The sequence below is a fragment of the Tachypleus tridentatus genome, chromosome 2, assembly GCF_004210375.1.
Source record: "Tachypleus tridentatus isolate NWPU-2018 chromosome 2, ASM421037v1, whole genome shotgun sequence".
In the NCBI taxonomy this organism is placed as follows: Eukaryota; Metazoa; Arthropoda; class Merostomata; order Xiphosura; family Limulidae; genus Tachypleus; species Tachypleus tridentatus.
Window position 1 is genome coordinate 11,733,795 of NC_134826.1, and position 19,963 is coordinate 11,753,757.

At 30.9% G+C, this 19,963-nt stretch overlaps 1 protein-coding gene across 1 annotated transcript in view; it reads left to right on the top strand.

The window, feature by feature from the left end:
* The window catches only part of LOC143241403 (band 4.1-like protein 4), a 114,107-nt gene that overhangs the window by 50,673 nt on the left and 43,471 nt on the right, over positions 1-19,963 (top strand). The window contains exon 4 of the mRNA XM_076484774.1: positions 11,305-11,383. Within this exon, the coding sequence (XP_076340889.1) occupies positions 11,305-11,383 (79 nt within the window). The remainder of the gene's footprint in view (positions 1-11,304; positions 11,384-19,963) is intronic.

Consider the following 19,963-nt stretch of genomic DNA (forward strand, 5'->3'; position numbering starts at 1 on the left):
TGTTAAAATAGCCGTGTAATTAATCATTGACAATCCAGTGTAGAATATCCTGTTAAAATAGCCGTGTGATTAATTATTGACAATCTAGTGTAGAATATCCTGTTAAAATAACCGTGTGATTAATTACTGACAATCTAGTGTAGAATATCCTGTTAAAATAGCCGTGTGATTAATTATTGACAATCTAGTGTAGAATATCATGTTAAAATAGCCGTGTGATTAATTACTGACAATCTAGTGTAGAATATCCGGTTAATATAACCGTGTGATTAATTACTGACAATCTAGTGTAGAATATCATGTTAAAATAGCCGTGTGATTAATTACTGACAATCTAGTGTAGAATATCATGTTAAAATATCCGTGTGATTAATTACTGACAATCTTGTGTAGAATATCATGTTAAAATATCCGTGTGAATAATTACTGACAATCTAGTGTAGAATATCCTGTTAAAATAGCCGTGTGATTAATCATTGACAATCTAGTTAGAATATCATGTTAAAATAGCCGTGTAATTAATCATTGACAATCCAGTGTAGAATATCCTGTTAAAATAGCCGTGTGATTAATCATTGACAATCTAGTTAGAATATCATGTTAAAATAGCCGTGTGATTAATTATTGACAATCCAGTGTAGAATATCCTGTTAAAATAGCCGTGTGATTAATCATTGACAATCTAGTTAGAATATCATGTTAAAATAGCCGTGTAATTAATCATTGACAATCTAGTGTAGAATATCCTGTTAATATAACCGTGTGATTAATTACTGACAATCTAGTTAGAATATCATGTTAAAATAGCCGTGTGATTAATTATTGACAATCTAGTGTAGAATATCCTGTTAATATAACCGTGTGATTAATTACTGACAATCTAGTTAGAATATCATGTTAAAATAGCCGTGTGATTAATCATTGACAATCTAGTGTAGAATATCCTGTTAATATAACCGTGTGATTAATTACTGACAATCTAGTGTAGAATATCCTGTTAAATAGTCGTGTGATTAATTATTGACAATCTAGTGTAGAATATCCTGTTAAATAGCCATGTGATTAATTATTGACAATCTAGTGTAGAATATCATGTTAAAATAACAGTGTAATTAATTACTGACAATCTAGTGTAGAATATCCTGTGCCATGGTCATTTCCAAAGTGAGTATTGAGTTGTACCTGGCTGTACAACTTTTTAAACGTGAGAGAGAAGGATACTTGGACGGACACCAAAGTTCAAACTATAATAATATAACATTATATAATATAATAATGTATCTTGAATACAGGTAAAATTATTTATGATTCACAAAAAAGGGTTTGACAATAAATCGAAATAGTTTACCATACCCTGGGTCTACTAGATACCGGCCTGGACTATTTACGTGAAGATTAATGGACTGTTATATAATTTATTTAGTGTCGAAAATGTTGGTCATATATTATTACGTGTTTATTTTGATACTGTAACTATTGGTCGTTTATTATGATGTGTGTTTATTTGACACTGTAACTATTGGTCGTATATTATGCCGTTTTCACCTGACGATGACCGAAGAAGGTCGAAACGTTGTTCACTCCTCTACATAAAAAATAGTCACTAATATATTACATAAGTAGATTGTATAGTCACCAATATATTACATAAGTAGATTGTATAGTCACTAATATATTACATAAGTAGATTGTATAGTCATTAACATATTACATGAGTAGATTGTATATTCATTAACATATTACATAAGTAGATTGTATAGTCACCAATATATTACATAAGTAGATTGTGTAGTCATTAACATATTACATGAGTAGATTGTATAGTCACCAATATATTACATAAGTAGATTGTATAGTCATTAACATATTACATGAGTAGATTGTATAGTCACTAATATATTACATAAGTAGGTTGTATAGTCATCAATATATTACGAGTAGATTGTATAGTCACTAATATATTACATAGGTAGATTGTATAGTCACTAACATATTACATAAGTAGATTGTATAGTCACTAATATATTACATAAGTAGATTGTATAGTCACTAATATATTACATAAAGAGATTGTATAGTCACTAATATATTACATAAGTAGATTGTATAGTCACTAACATATTACATAAGTAGATTGTATAGTCACTAATATATTACATAAGTAGATTGTATAGTCACCAATGTATTACATAAGTAGATTGTATAGTCACCATTATATTACATAAGTAGATTGTATAGTCACTAATATATTACATAAGTAGATTGTATAGCCATTAACATATTACATAAGTAGATTTTATAGTCACTAATATATTACATAAGTAGATTGAATAGTCACCAATATATTACATAAGTAGATTGTATAGTTACTAATATATTACATAAGTAGATTTTATAGTCACCAATATATTACATAAGTAGATTGTATAGTCACTAATATATTACATAAGTAGATTGTATAGTCACTAATATATTACATAAGTAGATTGTATAGTTACTAATATATTACATAAGTAGATTGTATAGTCATTAACATATTACATAAGTAGATTGTATAGTCACTAATATATTACATAAGTAGATTGTATAGTCACCAATATATTACATAAGTAGATTGTATAGTCACTAATATATTACATAAGTAGATTGTATAGTCACTAATATATTACATAAGTAGATTGTATAGTCATTAACATATTACAAAAGTAGATTGTATAGTCACTAATATATTACATGAGTAGATTGTATAGTCACTAATATATTACATAAGTAGATTGTATAGTCACCAATATATTACATAAGTAGATTGTATAGTCATTAACATATTACATGAGTAGATTGTATATTCACTAATATATTACATAAGTAGATTGTATAGTCACCAATATATTACATAAGTAGATTGTATAGTCACTAATATATTACATAAGTAGATTGTATAGTCATTAACATATTACATGAGTAGATTGTATATTCACTAATATATTACATAAGTAGATTGTATAGTCACCAATATATTACGAGTATATTCTATAGTCACTAATATATTACATAAGTAGATTGTATAGTCACTAATATATTACATAAGTAGATTGTATAGTCACTAATATATTACATAAGTAGATTGTAAAGTCATTAACATATTACATGAGTAGATTGTATAGTCACTAATATATTACATAAAGAGATTGTATAGTCACTAATATATTACATAAGTAGATTGTATAGTCATTAACATATTACATAAGTAGATTGTATAGTCACTAATATATTACATAAGTAGATTGTATAGTCACCAATGTATTACATAAGTAGATTGTATAGTCACTAATATATTACATAAGTAGATTGTATAGTCACTAATATATTACATAAGTAGATTGTATAGCCATTAACATATTACATAAGTAGATTTTATAGTCACTAATATATTACATAAGTAGATTGAATAATCACCAATATATTACATAAGTAGATTGTATAGTTACTAATATATTACATAAGTAGATTTTATAGTCACCAATATATTACATAAGTAGATTGTATAGTCACTAATATATTACATAAGTAGATTGTATAGTCACTAATATATTACATAAGTAGATTGTATAGTTACTAATATATTACATAAGTAGATTGTATAGTCATTAACATATTACATCAGTAGATTGTATAGTCACTAATATATTACATGACTAGATTGTATAGTCACTAATATATTACATAAGTAGATTGTATAGTCACCAATATATTACATAAGTAGATTGTATAGTCATTAACATATTACATGAGTAGATTGTATATTCACTAATATATTACATAAGTAGATTGTATAGTCACCAATATATTACATAAGTAGATTGTATAGTCACTAATATATTACATAAGTAGATTGTATAGTCACTAATATATTACATGAGTAGATTGTATAGTCACTAATATATTACATAAGTAGATTGTATAGTCACTAATATATTACATAAGTAGATTGTATAGTCACCAATATATTACATGAGTAGATTGTATAGTCACTAATATATTACATAAGTAGATTGTATAGTCACTAATATATTACATGAGTAGATTGTATAGTCACCAATATATTACATAAGTAGATTGTATAGTCACTAATATATTACATAAGTAGATTGTATAGTGACCAATATATTACATAAGTAGATTGTATAGTCACTAATATATTACATAAGTAGATTGTATAGTCACTAATATATTACATAAAGAGATTGTATAGTCACTAATATATTACATAAGTAGATTGTATAGTCATTAACATATTATATAAGTAGATTGTATAGTCACTTATATAGTACATAAGTAGATTGTATAGTTACTAATATATTACATAAGTAGATTGTATAGTCACCAATATATTACATAAGTAGATTGTATAGTCACTAATATATTACATAAGTAGATTGTATAGTCACCAATATATTACATAATTAGATTGTATAGTCACTAATATATTACATAAGTAGATTGTATAGTCACTAATATATTACATAAGTAGATTGTATAGTTACTAATATATTACATGAGTAGATTGTATAGTCACTAATATATTACATGAGTAGATTGTATAGTCACTAATATATTACATAAGTAGATTGTATAGTCACCAATATATTACATAAGTAGATTGTATAGTCACTAATATATTACATGAGTAGATTGTATAGTCACTAATATATTACATAAGTAGATTGTATATTCACTAATATATTACATAAGTAGATTGTATAGTCACTATTATATTACATGAGTAGATTGTATAGTCACTAATATATTACATAAGTAGATTGTATAATCATTAACATATTACATAAGTAGATTGTATAGTCACTATTATATTACATAAGTAGATTGTATAGTCACTAATATATTACATGAGTAGATTGTATAGTCACTAATATATTACATAAGTAGATTGTATAGTCACCAATATATTACATAAGTAGATTGTATAGTCACTAATATATTACATAAGTAGATTGTATAGTCACCAATATATTACATGAGTAGATTGTATAGTCACCAATATATTACATAAGTAGATTGTATAGTCACCAATATATTACATAAGTAGATTGTATAGTCACCAATATATTACATAAGTAGATTGTATAGTCACCAATATATTACATAAGTAGATTGTATAGTCACTAATATATTACATAAGTAGATTGTATAGTCACCAACATATTACATAAGTAGATTGTATAGTCACTAATATATTACATGAGTAGATTGTATAGTCACTAATATATTACATAAGTAGATTGTATAGTCACCAATATATTACATAAGTAGATTGTATAGTCACTAACATATTACATGAGTAGATTGTATATTCACTAATATATTACATAAGTAGATTGTATAGTCACCAATATATTACATAAGTAGATTGTATAGTCACTAATATATTACATAAGTAGATTGTATAGTCATTAACATATTACATGAGTAGATTGTATATTCACTAATATATTACATAAGTAGATTGTATAGTCACCAATATATTACGAGTATATTCTATAGTGACTAATATATTACATAAGTAGATTGTATATTCACTAATATATTACATAAGTAGATTGTATAGTCATTAACATATTACATGAGTAGATTGTATAGTCACTAATATATTACATAAGTAGATTGTATAGTCACTAATATATTACATAAGTAGATTGTATAGTCACTAATATATTACATAAGTAGATTGTATAGTCACTAATATATTACATAAAGAGATTGTATAGTCACTAATATATATCATAAGTAGATTGTATAGTCACTAATATATTACATGAGTAGATTGTATAATCATTAACATATTACATAAGTAGATTGTATAGTCACCAATATATTACATAAGTAGATTGTATAGTCATTAACATATTACATAAGTAGATTGTATAGTCATTAACATATTACATGAGTAGATTGTATATTCACTAATATATTACATAAGTAGATTGTATAGTCACCAATATATTACATAAGTAGATTGTATAGTCACTAATATATTACATAAGTAGATTGTATAGTCATTAACATATTACATGAGTAGATTGTATATTCACTAATATATTACATAAGTAGATTGTATAGTCACTAATATATTACATAAGTAGATTGTATAGTCACTAATATATTACATAAGTAGATTGTATAGTCACTAATATATTACATGAGTAGATTGTATAGTCACTAATATATTACATAAGTAGATTGTATAGTCACTAATATATTACATAAGTAGATTGTATAATCATTAACATATTACATAAGTAGATTGTATAGTCACCAATATATTACATAAGTAGATTGTATAGTCATTAACATATTACATAAGTAGATTGTATAGTCACTAATATATTACATAAGTAGATTGTATAGTCATTAACATATTACATAAGTAGATTGTATAGTCACTAATATATTACATAAGTAGATTGTATAATCATTAACATATTACATAAGTAGATTGTATAGTCATTAACATATTACATAAGTAGATTGTATAGTCACTAACATATTACATAAGTAGATTGTATAGTCATTAACATATTACATAAGTAGATTGTATAGTCACTAATATATTACATGAGTAGTTTGTACAGTCAGTCACCAAGTGTTTTTCTAGCATCCAGTTTCCAATCATTTTACAATCAAATCAAAGAGTACTGGATTAAGTAATTAAAGAAGATTCAGTGTTGATAGTGACAGTTGTTATGTGTATTAAGTTAATCGATCAATCAGTAAGAAAATTCTGTAAGTAAAGTTATTTGTAAGTTAGGTGTGTTATTATTGTATTTCGTGTTCAAACTTTGTTTGCAAACGTTGACCTATAACCTGAGTCAAAATGCGTTTAACTTATAGCGCACGTTATAGAAGAAATAAATAAATTAACTGTTATTAAATGCATAAACATTATTTTTATCAAATAATCTGAACGAACCAGATGATACATTACAGGAATAATAATAGAATATTCTATTAGGCTTTACATGCTTGCTGTCAACGGCATAAATATCCCCTGTGGCGAAAGATACGAACTGAAACTACAGCTGTTCAGTTTCTTGATATATCTGTCTTATTTAAGTCGTTGAGATGATTTGTAGCGTCGCATAACACGACACTGGAAGGCAAGTTTGTCATTTTTCACCTAAGACAAATTTGACCACTTGAAGTCCAATATAGTGGAGGAAACAGACCGTGCGTCTTGTTACGTCAGTGCCAGTCCACTGGAAGGTAATAGAGCTTTGTACGAAACAAGCTAAGACGACATGGTAGTGTTCACCCTTCGTATATTAATTATTCTGAACTTATTTCAATATTGTTATTTAGTCAGTTCCATACGAAGACTTATAAATTGAATATTTTGTTTTGAATTTTGTTCTCAGATTCGCATGGTGAAATTTCTAGTTATTTTCGTCTTTCATCACGGCTAAATAACGTCAAGTCCTAAGATATGTCTTGATAAACGTGTTTCTAATGTCGTATTATTTGTCTTCTTAGCGGTATGTATAAAGAAAAGATATATCGAGAATCTCAAGACATTTTAATTTTTTAACTTACTATAAGTGACGTCAAGGTTTATTGTAATTCCCTGGGTGCGAGTGTATGTTGTCTTCAGAAAAACGTTCTGGCTCAACAAAAGAGGTCTTTCCACTCGATGTTTTTTTTTTTTTTTCTTCTATTCCACTTCTCTTCACGTTGTGGGACATGGTTTATATGACAGTATTTAGATAACCTACCAGTAGCGTGGAAAACTACAGTGAGGTCACGTGCTTAAAATTTGGCCAAATCGTACCGGATGGGCAGAACAGAGACACAAGTGACCTGTAACTAATCCAGTGAAAGGAACTGCCACTCCTGCGCCACCTATATCAGAACGTCAAGTGTTCACAGTACTACAGATCGCTAACACGCATATATTTATTCATGGCACGCGCACTTACAATAATCGACTCTCTTGTAGTGAAAGTAGCTTAACTACACGTATAACAAAGACAGCAACAATGATTTATTGTAGCTTAACTACACGTATAACAAAGACAGCAACAATGATTTATTGTAGCTTAACTACACGTATAACAAAGACAGCAACAATGATTTATTGTAGCTTAACTACACGTATAACAAAGACAGCAACAATGATTTATTGAGCAGTATAACATGATTTATTGACAGAAACATGAATTTTGTTGGCGTATGTTCATAACTATTTAACATAGTATATAAAGTTTGCTGTAACTTACGTCAAGCTAACGTTGTTTCTTTTCCCTTTGTCTTAAGTATCTTCACCCCATACATTAGGGGTAAAACACTAGACTTCCTCTGAAATAAGGATTTCAAGAACCATCCCTAAACCTCATATAGACACCAGGTAACTGTAGTAACTCGTAAAAGTATTACTGTAAAGATGTAGCAACTCATACAACCATTACTGTAAAGATGTAGTAATTCATGCAACTTAATGTAAAGATGTAGTAAGTCGTAACATTATTATTTCATCTGCATCACTTCTAATTCTGGGTTCGTATCTGTTATCACTGTAACGTTGTTCTCTTTCTAAAGAACCAAAGTACCTTTAAAATATGACCTTGTTGGCAATTCGACCGTGGGAAGTTTCACATTGTGTTATTTTCCCTACGTTATACTTGTTACTAATTTCTCCTACTTGGACTAAAACTTGTTGTGTATGGAAGTAAACTATAATAATTTCTAAGAAATTTAGATTCATAATTTTTCAGTTCATGATCACAGGTTTAGGGTAAGTGTCGGGTTATCTAAACCCCCCTCCTCCCCCACAGTCGGGAAGTTTACGATGAACAGGGTCACTTGATAATTGGAAAATGATCGTGAGACAGCTGCCTGAAGTCGTGACGCCTTTGGTTGACTCTTTCCTAAACAATAAGACACCTGGCGGGCATGTTGGTTAAAAGAAATCTGAAGTGATATTTAGTTGGTTTGTTGTTATACCGACCACGAGAAGCAACTTTCATAGTTTCTTTCACTCTTTGTTTGGTGTGGTATTAAAAAAAAAACAGTTCACTAGTGTCAGCACCACACATAGTAGACATGTTTATCTTGGAGTGTCAGCATCACACATAGTAAACATGATTGTCTTGGAGTGTCAGCACCACACATAGTAGACATGTTTATCTTGGAGTTTCAGCATCACACATAGTAGACATGTTTATCTTGGAGTGTCAGCATCACACATAGTAGACATGTTTGTCTTAGAGTGTCAGCATCACACATAGTAGACATGTTTGTCTTGGAGTGTCAGCATCACACATAGTAAACATGTTTGTCTTGGAGTGTCAGCATCACACATAGTAAACATGTTTGTCTTGGACTGTCAGCATCACACTTAGTAAACATGTTTGGAGTGTCAGCATCACACATAGTTTTTATCTTGGAATTTCAAACACATAGTAAACATGTATGAGTTCCATGTTTAGTGTTTATCTTGGAGTGTCAGCATCACACATAGTAAACATGATTGTCTTGGAGTGTCAGCACACACATAGAGACATGTTTATCTTGGAGTTTCAGCATCACACATAATAAACATGTTTGTCTTGGAGTGTCAGCATCACACATAGTAGACATGTTTGTCTTAGAGTGTCAGCATCACACATAGTAGACATGTTTGTCTTGGAGTGTCAGCATCACACATAAAACATGTTTGTCTTGGACTGTCAGCATCACACTTAGCAAACATGTTTGTTTTGAAATAAAAGAAATTATGAGTTCCATGTTTGTGTAACTGAACTGTTCTTGTTAAAAGTATACGGACTTGCAATGCTAAAAAACAAGTTTTGATATCAGTGTTGGACACAGCACAGTTACCCATTGTGTAACTTTGTGTTTATTAAAAACAAACAATCCATATATGTTGTTGTTTAATATGTATTAATTTAGTGAACATTTGTAACATTTTCTTAACCAAGCAGATAATGTTTAAACATGCTGCTTTGGAAGATGGTTGGTTTGTGAGAAATAATGGATTAATAAACATAAACAGACGACGTAACTCCGATATAGTTAGACAGTTTAAATTACTAACCTTCAAAAACTTAATTAAAAACAAGATATATTAGGATTAAGTGAAAGTAACATTGTGAGGATCGCGATATAAATATTACTGTGTATGAGTGTAAGTGTATGTTTAATCAATGATGTGTTTATACAACGATAGTGTAAGTGTATGTTTAATCAATGATGTGTTTATACAACGATAGTGTAAGTGTATGTTTAATCAATGATGTATTCATACAATGATATTGTAAGTGTATGTTTAATCAATGATGTGTTTATACAACGATAGTGTAAGTGTATGTTTAATCAATGATGTGTTTGTACAACGATAGTGTAAGTGTATGTTTAATTAATGATGTGTTTGTACAACGATAGTGTAAGTGTATGTTTAACCAATGATGTGTTTGTACAACATTAGTGTTAGTGTATGTTTAATCAATGATGTGTTTATACAACGATAGTGTAAGTGTATGTTTAATCAATGATGTGTTTGTACAACGATAGTGTAAGTGTATGTTTAATTAATGATGTGTTTATACAACGATAGTGTAAGTGTATGTTTAATCAATAATGTGTTTATACAATGATAGTGTAAGTGTATGTTTAATCAATGATGTATTCATACAATGATAGTAAGTGTATGTTTAATCAATGATGTGTTTATACAACGATAGTGTATGTTTAATCAATGATGTGTTTGTACAACGATAGTGTAAGTGTATGTTTAATCAATGATGTGTTTATACAACGATAGTGTAAGTGTATGTTTAATCAATGATGTGTTTATACAACGATAGTGTAAGTGTATGTTTAATCAATGATGTGTTTGTACAACATTAGTGAAGGTGTATGTTTAACCATTACACAAAACATTTTACTTCCATATAAACTATAACTGTTACTGTGTAAATGTTTAAACAAATGTACACAAAAACCACTGTTTGTTTGTTTGTATTTCACTTAGTAAAATGTTATATGAAAGAACATTTTAAAAATTCTATTCGTTATGTAAACATGGTTAAACATAAACCTGCAAACTCAGTTACACTTGAATTATATATGGTTATTATTTCATTTACACATAGTTGTATCTCGTTATTTTAATACAATATAAGTAAATGTATTTAATTAGTTTGTTCCGTCTTATATTGTTAATATATTAAGCACGAGTTGAAACTATCAACCTTACCCCAAGTAAGATCACGTGCTTCTTTCTTTTGATAGATTCATCACCGTGCACGTTGTATTTCAATGTCAAGTTTTACGCATCTGACCCGTGCAAGTTGGTAGAAGAAACCACAAGGTAAAACGTTCCGGAATGATTTGTTTCTGTTTTATTGTTTCGCTTTCTAGAATCTGAAACGTAACTAAAACTCTGAACTTCTAGAACGTGAAGTTTGAACTTTATTAAATCATTATTTAGTTTCAGATTTCCTTATTTAGTTAAACAAGAGGCCTGGACAGTTCTCAGTTTTTTCATTGCCCTATATGGACATAGGAGCTCCATATTGAAAATGTCTGTATGTCTTAGTAATGGCTTCTTTGATCGACCACAATTTTTTTCCCCAAAAGAATTAGCTTTCTAACATTACTCAGAGGGTGAACAATCTTTAAATAACAAGAGACGTGTTTCAATATCTATTATTTCCTTCCTTATGCCAGTTGGTTTTATTTTTATTTGATTTCGATGAAACTTGATGGACTGCTTGTAGATTGTATTGTACGGTTACTATGTTTGTTTGTTGTTCTTTTTACGTTGTTTTATTTACATTACTAGCAGTTCCAATCATTTAGGTGACAAGACTTTTTTACTTGTTTGTTTATATATTACTTTCTTCGTACTGTAAATTCAGAAGCACAAGATGAAAGTAATTTGGAAGATAAATAGTCACTTGTTCATAGGCGTCCATTGTTAGCCTGCATGGTTGTACTGTTGTTAGAATAAAACCGAAACGTGCTTGTTTTACAGAATGGTTGCACCCAGTCTGTGTCTTGTAAAAAATTAGCATTTTATCACCAATCTAGTTTAATTGTTAAGCTTGTTTCTTTTGCCTTTGAGGGCACTTAACTTTCAAGTATTGACAAGAATTGTCAAGCACCTTTACAATTGAAAAAATAAACTCGACAAGAACAAAAAAAATATCTTCTATCTAATTATTAAAAATTTTTGAGCTATTAAGTAGCTTTTATTGTGAATTAGGTAAAAAAACGGTTCTTACAAATGTGTCGAACAAAGTTTAGGAATTTCCACTTATTGTTTGTTAGTACAGACTTTTCTTGAAACACTGTTAGTAATTTTCTAGATGAATAAAAGCAAACAGAAACATCTGTTTCTGCATAGTTGTAAGAATTTTTTAGATGTAATTAATTTGGTTTGCACGCGAGAGTAATTTAGCACCCATCAAAGTAAATCTCTCCAACCTCTAATCAAGTAATCCTTGTCATAACACGTTTCTCAGTGCAAAGCCCAGTAAGCTACACCGAACAACCAATCATTGGAAGGTAACCTGTGATATCAACTAATTTTATTGATAATTGTTACTTTAAACATCAGGTCCCCAAAGTAATAATATGATTCAATTATTAACTCTACTACTACTTTGTGCTGCGGAAGAATATGGAACTGGTCTTAGTACTGTGTCTTCATCCTCCAAAAATCGCTTCAAGGTTCTTTACTGATAATGTCCAATTCAAATAGTACGTGACCATCCCACTATACATTAATACTTACTTTCCGTAGTGCGTCAATAATAAGCTGATGGACTTACAAAATATTCAGCTGATTCTTGCAGCAGAGATAAACCATTGTTCCTGACGAGAAACCCACTTGAAATAAAAATATATCTCAAAACTGCTGGTATGGGTATTAGCACTTGATAAGCTAATACCCATTTGATAAGCAGAGAACAACGTTTCGACCCTCCTAGGTCATCATCAGGTTAACAAAGAGAGTTTGCGAGTGACCGTTGCCGGACACATGTCTTAGGGACGAGAGTATAAACGGGTACGGGGTTGTAGGGGGCGTTGCAGTTGGATATTAGGTTATTGATTAGTATAGGTATAAAGGTTTTCATTTATATTGGTTTAATTTTGGTTTTAGTTGCTGTAAGGGCCTGGCATGGCCAAGCGCGTAAGGCGTGCGACTCGTAATCCGAGGGTTGCGGGTTCGCGCCCGCGTCGCGCTAAACATGTTCGCCCTCCCAGCCGTGGGGGCGTATAATGTTACGGTCAATCCCACTATTCGTTGGTAAAAGAGTAGCCCAAGAGTTGGCGGTGGGTGGTGATGACTAGCTGCCTTCCCTCTAGTCTTACACTGCTAAATTAGGGATGGCTAGCACAGATAGCCCTCGAGTAGCTTTGTGCGAAAAAAACAAATAAAACAATTAGTTGCTGTATAAGTAGGGCCTCTTTGATTTTACGTTTGTTTATATTTGTTTCCCGACTTAGTATCTGGGTGTTTTCTATGGTTACGTTGTGTTTATTTGATTTGCAGTGTTCAAAAACGTGTGAAAGTGTTCGTTTTTTTTCTTAATCTAGTTTTCATTTTTGTGCTTGTTTCTCCAATATAGAAGTCGTGGCAGTTATCACATTGTATTTTATAAATAATGTTGGTGTTGTGTTTGTCAGTGTAGTTTTTACATAGTATAGACCTTAGTTTTGTGCCTGATTTTGAATAAATTTGGTGTTTACTGGAATGTCAGTTACCTGTCTTTGATGAACGTTATTTGTGTCCATCGTGTATAAAACCACATGAGTCTTCAGTTGTGAAGAAATAACTCTAGTTCAAGGTCATCAGAATCGAACTGACCAGGAAAGAAAATATTGGCTGACCTAATGAGAGAAGTTCCTCAATATCAGACCAGAATAGAAATTATTGAACAAATAACCATGTATTTCAAGGTTCCTACAATCGAAATTCCTCAATATCAGACTATTGAATAAGTAACCTTGTATTTCAAGGTTCCTACAATCGAAGTTCCTCAATATCAGATTATTAAACAAGTAACCTTGTATTTCAAGGTTCCTACAATCGAAGTTCCTCAATATCAGACTATTGAACAAGTAACCTTGTATTTCAAGGTTCCACCAGAATGCTGGATAATTGGTATCAAGCTGTTCACCTACATATCACAACTGATAATATCGGGAAAATGACCACATGAAACAAACGTCCTAAAATCGAATCAAAACAAAGAATATTTAATGTCCAGCCGTCGCAACAAATGAATGAATAACTGTTTTATTCTGTTTTTTAACACAATTACCAATATATTAAATTATTAAACTTTTGCCATGTTTTATACAATTATATGTAGAAACAGGTTTTGTATAACAATTTATTTAAAAATTTAGTTTGCTTTGAATCACTATAAAAATATATGGTTGAATCTTGTAATCATTAGCGGAAAACATCAGTAACTTTTGTCAAATCGTTTTGGTACGATTTATAATTTTTTGTGTTTACACAAACTAAGTTGATAAATTTAATATAATAATAATTTTACTCCAACATTTCATAAATTTAAAATTGAGTTTTAATAACTCCTATTTTCACTCGTACTTTTGCTCTGGTTCGGTGTTACAAATCCATGACTATATGATATTTAACACGCTCTTGAATCAGGGCTTTATATAAGTGACAATCCATCTGTTATTGGATTAAGGACATTGGTGTCCATATGGAGGGGGATGGGGATTAAGAGAGCACTTAATCCCCCTGGAAGATGAGAAACACAATGGGGATTAAGAGAGCACTTAATCCCCCTGGAAGATGAGAAACAAATTCATCATATGTGTTTAAAGTTACTAGTTTCTATTCGCTCACAATTCCACATTATTTATTAAACTTAATTTGTAGTTCTAATAAAACCCACCAGGGTTGTCAGCAGTTTACTTAAAACCTCCAGATATCTACCCTGTAGCTAATTGTTATAAGACGTCGCTACCACGGTCACCTCGCGGATACTGGACATGGGAGTTTTCATTAACGTCATCAAAGAGATTGTCCATTCTCTTAACCGTAATGGTAAAATTTTGAAGGTGGGTCCATCGTCCCTTGATACTGACTTTGCCCCCTTCCCTCTGGAGAAACATCTGCGGACGCCCAGTATGTTGGCGGCGAGAACCGTTGATTGATTGCCTTCCATCAGGTCACTTCAGAATTATAATCTGTCTAACGTGGTCGTTTAGTGACCAGGTCAAACTTGACAAATAAGAACTTGGAAAGCTGTATAATTATAATTATAACAACGTAAAAGGTGCTAACACTAATCCGCATTAACACTACTAAAATGTAAAAGGTACTGTCCTTATTATCCGAGAAGTAAACAAAGAAAGTTCATTTGATTTACTGGTTTGTTGTTTAACATTTTTATGATTTCTCAACGATCCCGATTGATAAAACTTATTGATAAAAGACACATCTATGATATTTCTGCTGTGTTTAAACAAACAATATATACGAAACTCCTCGAGTCACTATATAATAATGGTTAACATTAATTTAAGGCACATAAAACCTCCACCTGTATGTCTGTTCTACTGTACATACACCACTTAGCCAATTCTAAAGCGACCTCGTACAGTGACTTTATGCATGTATTCGCCCTGCAAGTTACTTCTCAGCTCCAAGTTTACAGTTCCCAACCAACAATGATGTACTAATACCACAACAGTATAAAAGATAGAGAAATTCAATTATAAATATTCAAGTCATAACCCTTAACTTACAAAACCATTTTATTAACATCTGTAAACAAACCTCTGTAGACTATACATCCATTTTAGTAACATCTGTAAACAAATCTCTGTAAACTATACATTAAATTACTCTGCATTTAGAGATTATCTCCCTGGAAAGATTTTACCGCGAAATGTATTTATTCATTATTTCAATTCAACAGGACAAGTTTCCAGTGTGAAATGTTGTAGAGACATAATATTTCAGTTGAAGTACAACAAGACAAGTTTTCAGTGAGAAATGTTGTATAGACATAATATTTCAGTTGAAGTACAACAAGACAAGTTTTCAGTGTGAAATGTTGTAGAGACATAATATTTCAGTTGGAGTACAACAAGACAAGTTTCCGATGTGAAATGTTGTAGAGACATAATATTTCAGTTGGAGTACAACAAGACAAGTTTTCAGTGTGAAATGTTGTAGAGACATAATATTTCAGTTGAAGTACAACAAGACAAGTTTTCAGTGTGAAATGTTGTAGAGACATAATATTTCAGTTGGAGTACAACAAGACAAGTTTCCGATATGAAATGTTGTAGAGACATAATATTTCAGTTGGAGTACAACAAGACAAGTTTCCAGTGTGAAATGTTGTAGAGACATAATATTTCAGTTGGAGTACAACAAGACAAGTTTCAGTGAGAAATGTTGTATAGACATAATATTTCAGTTGGAGTACAACAAGACAAGTTTCCAGTGTGAAATGTTGTAGAGACATAATATTTCAGTTGAAGTACAACAAGACAAGTTTTCAGTGTGAAATGTTGTAGAGACATAATATTTCAGTTGGAGTACAACAAGACAAGTTTCCGACGTGAAATGTTGTAGAGACATAATATTTCAGTTGGAGTACAACAAGACAAGTTTCCGATATGAAATGTTGTAGAGACATAATATTTCAGTTGGAGTACAACAAGACAAGTTTCCGATATGAAATGTTGTAGAGACATAATATTTCAGTTGAAGTACAACAAGACAAGTTTCCAGTGTGAAATGTTGTAGAGACATAATATTTCAGTTGGAGTACAACAAGACAAGTTTCAGTGAGAAATGTTGTATAGACATAATATTTCAGTTGGAGTACAACAAGACAAGTTTCCAGTGTGAAATGTTGTAGAGACATAATATTTCAGTTGAAGTACAACAAGACAAGTTTTCAGTGTGAAATGTTGTAGAGACATAATATTTCAGTTGGAGTACAACAAGACAAGTTTCCGATATGAAATGTTGTAGAGACATAATATTTCAGTTGGAGTACAACAAGACAAGTTTCCGATATGAAATGTTGTAGAGACATAATATTTCAGTTGAAGTACAACAAGACAAGTTTCCAGTGTGAAATGTTGTAGAGACATAATATTTCAGTTGGAGTACAACAAGACAAGTTTCAGTGAGAAATGTTGTATAGACATAATATTTCAGTTGGAGTACAACAAGACAAGTTTCCGACGTGAAATGTTGTAGAGACATAATATTTCAGTTGGAGTACAACAAGACAAGTTTTCAGTGTGAAATGTTGTAGAGACATAATATTTCAGTTGGAGTACAACAAGACAAGTTTCCAGTGTGAAATGTTGTAGAGACATAATATTTCAGTTGAAGTACAACAAGACAAGTTTTCAGTGTGAAATGTTGTAGAGACATAATATTTCAGTTGGAGTACAACAAGACAAGTTTCCGACGTGAAATGTTGCAGAGACATAATATTTCAGTTGGAGTACAACAAGACAAGTTTCCAGTGTGAAATGTTGTAGAGACATAATATTTCAGTTGAAGTACAACAAGACGAGTTTTCAGTGTGAAATGTTGTAGAGACATAATACTTCAGTTGAAGTACAACAAGACAAGTTTCCAGTGTGAAATGTTGTAGAGACATAATATTTCAGTTGGAGTACAACAAGACAAGTTTTCAGTGTGAAATGTTGTATAGACATAATATTTCAGTTGGAGTACAACAAGACAAGTTTCCAGTGTGAAATGTTGTAGAGACATAATATTTCAGTTGGAGTACAACAAGACAAGTTTTCAGTGAGAAATGTTGTATAGACATAATATTTCAGTTGAAGTACAACAAGACAAGTTTTCAGTGTGAAATGTTGTAGAGACATAATATTTCAGTTGAAGTACAACAAGACAAGTTTCCAGTGTGAAATGTTGTAGAGACATAATATTTCAGTTGAAGTACAACAAGACAAGTTTTCAGTGTGAAATGTTGTAGAGAGATAATATTTCAGTTGAAGTACAACAAGACGAGTTTTCAGTGTGAAATATTGTAGAGACAAAGTATTTCAGTTGGAGTACAACAAGACAAGTTTCCGATGTGAAATGTTGTAGAGACATAATATTTTAGTTGGAGTACAACAAGACAAGTTTCCAGTGTGAAATGTTGTGGAGACATAATACTTCAGTTGAAGTACAACAAGGCGAGTTTTCAATGTGAAATGTTGTAGAGACATAATATTTCAGTTGGAGTACAACAAGACAAGTTTCCAGTGTGAAATGTTGTAGAGACATAATATTTCAGTTGGAGTACAACAAGGCGAGTTTCCAGTGTGAAATGTTGTAGAGACATAATATTTCAGTTGGAATACAACAAGGCGAGTTTCCAGTGTGAAATGTTGTAGAGACATAATATTTAAGTTGGAGTACAACAAGGCGAGTTTTCAGTGTGAAATGTTGTAGAGACATAATATTTCAGTTGAAGTACAACAAGGCGAGTTTCCAGTGTGAAATGTTGTAGAGACATAATATTTCAGTTGGAGTACAACAAGGCGAGTTTTCAGTGTGAAATGTTGTAGAGACATAATATTTCAGTTGGAGTACAACAAGACAAGTTTCCAGTGTGAAATGTTGTAGAGACATAATATTTCAGTTGGAGTACAACAAGGCGAGTTTCCAGTGTGAAATGTTGTAGAGACATAATATTTCAGTTGGAATACAACAAGGCGAGTTTCCAGTGTGAAATGTTGTAGAGACATAATATTTAAGTTGGAGTACAACAAGGCGAGTTTTCAGTGTGAAATGTTGTAGAGACATAATATTTCAGTTGGAGTACAACAAGGCGAGTTTCCAATGTGAAATGTTGTAGAGACATAATATTTCAGTTGGAGTACAACAAGACGAGTTTTCAGTGTGAAATGTAGTGGAAGGTTTTATTCAGAGAACAGACTGTACTTAATTATACATATTTAAATTAGAAAGGTTAATTTTTTCCTCCAGTTACAATAGATTTTATTATATACTTTCTTAATGATTCGCCTTTTTTCCTCAGGATAATCAAGTTAGGGTATCACAGAAACTCCAAGGCGCAGTGCAATTTTACCTTGTAAATTGTTTCAATCGTAATTAATCTTATCATATGGAAGCCAGAAATTAGTAAACATAAAAATAAGCTATAATTATTGCTCAAGTGAAGAATTAAAAGATATTATCAAACCATCAATTAAAACTGTGTTTTTTTCGGGTATTTTTTTTCACTGTCCGTAGCCACAGCGGGTACAAGGTGTGGATTTTTTTAATTCCGTGACTCAGGGTACACTACACCACAGGGTGTTAACACGTGTTTAGGTTTATATATACTTGTGATCGAGGATCGTGGAGTAAGTCGGCAATAAAATAAGACTTCAGTAAAGCGCTCGTGCTGTGCTAATTGATAACATACATACACATAGAGGGCGACAGACAAGTACACACGATTTGAAACGAAAACATCCATATACTATTTTCATGGTTTAACATATTTTTTGTGCGTGTGTTTATGCTATTAAACAAAATGTCCCATTTATTTATGAATTTGTTATTATTATCATGTATGATACGTCCTCCGGTGAATTAGCGATAAATATTCGAAATCACAACCCCAAAATCCAGGATATTCCGCACGGTGTCTGTAGTGTAGCTTTGCACTAACCCAGAGAAATAGCACTTGTGGCTTTGCAAGAAAATACTTCCGGTCGTATATATATCCTGCTGTTGAATATACTTAACGTTCGGTTTAGTATAACTCTGTTTTAAGAAAGCATATTTTCAGTTAGAGCCGGTTAATTACTGAGCTAGATTAACAAAACTATTTTGTAAAGCGACCACGTACATATATTTTTTTTAAAATTGCGAAAATACTGTTAGCGCATATGTGAATCTTCA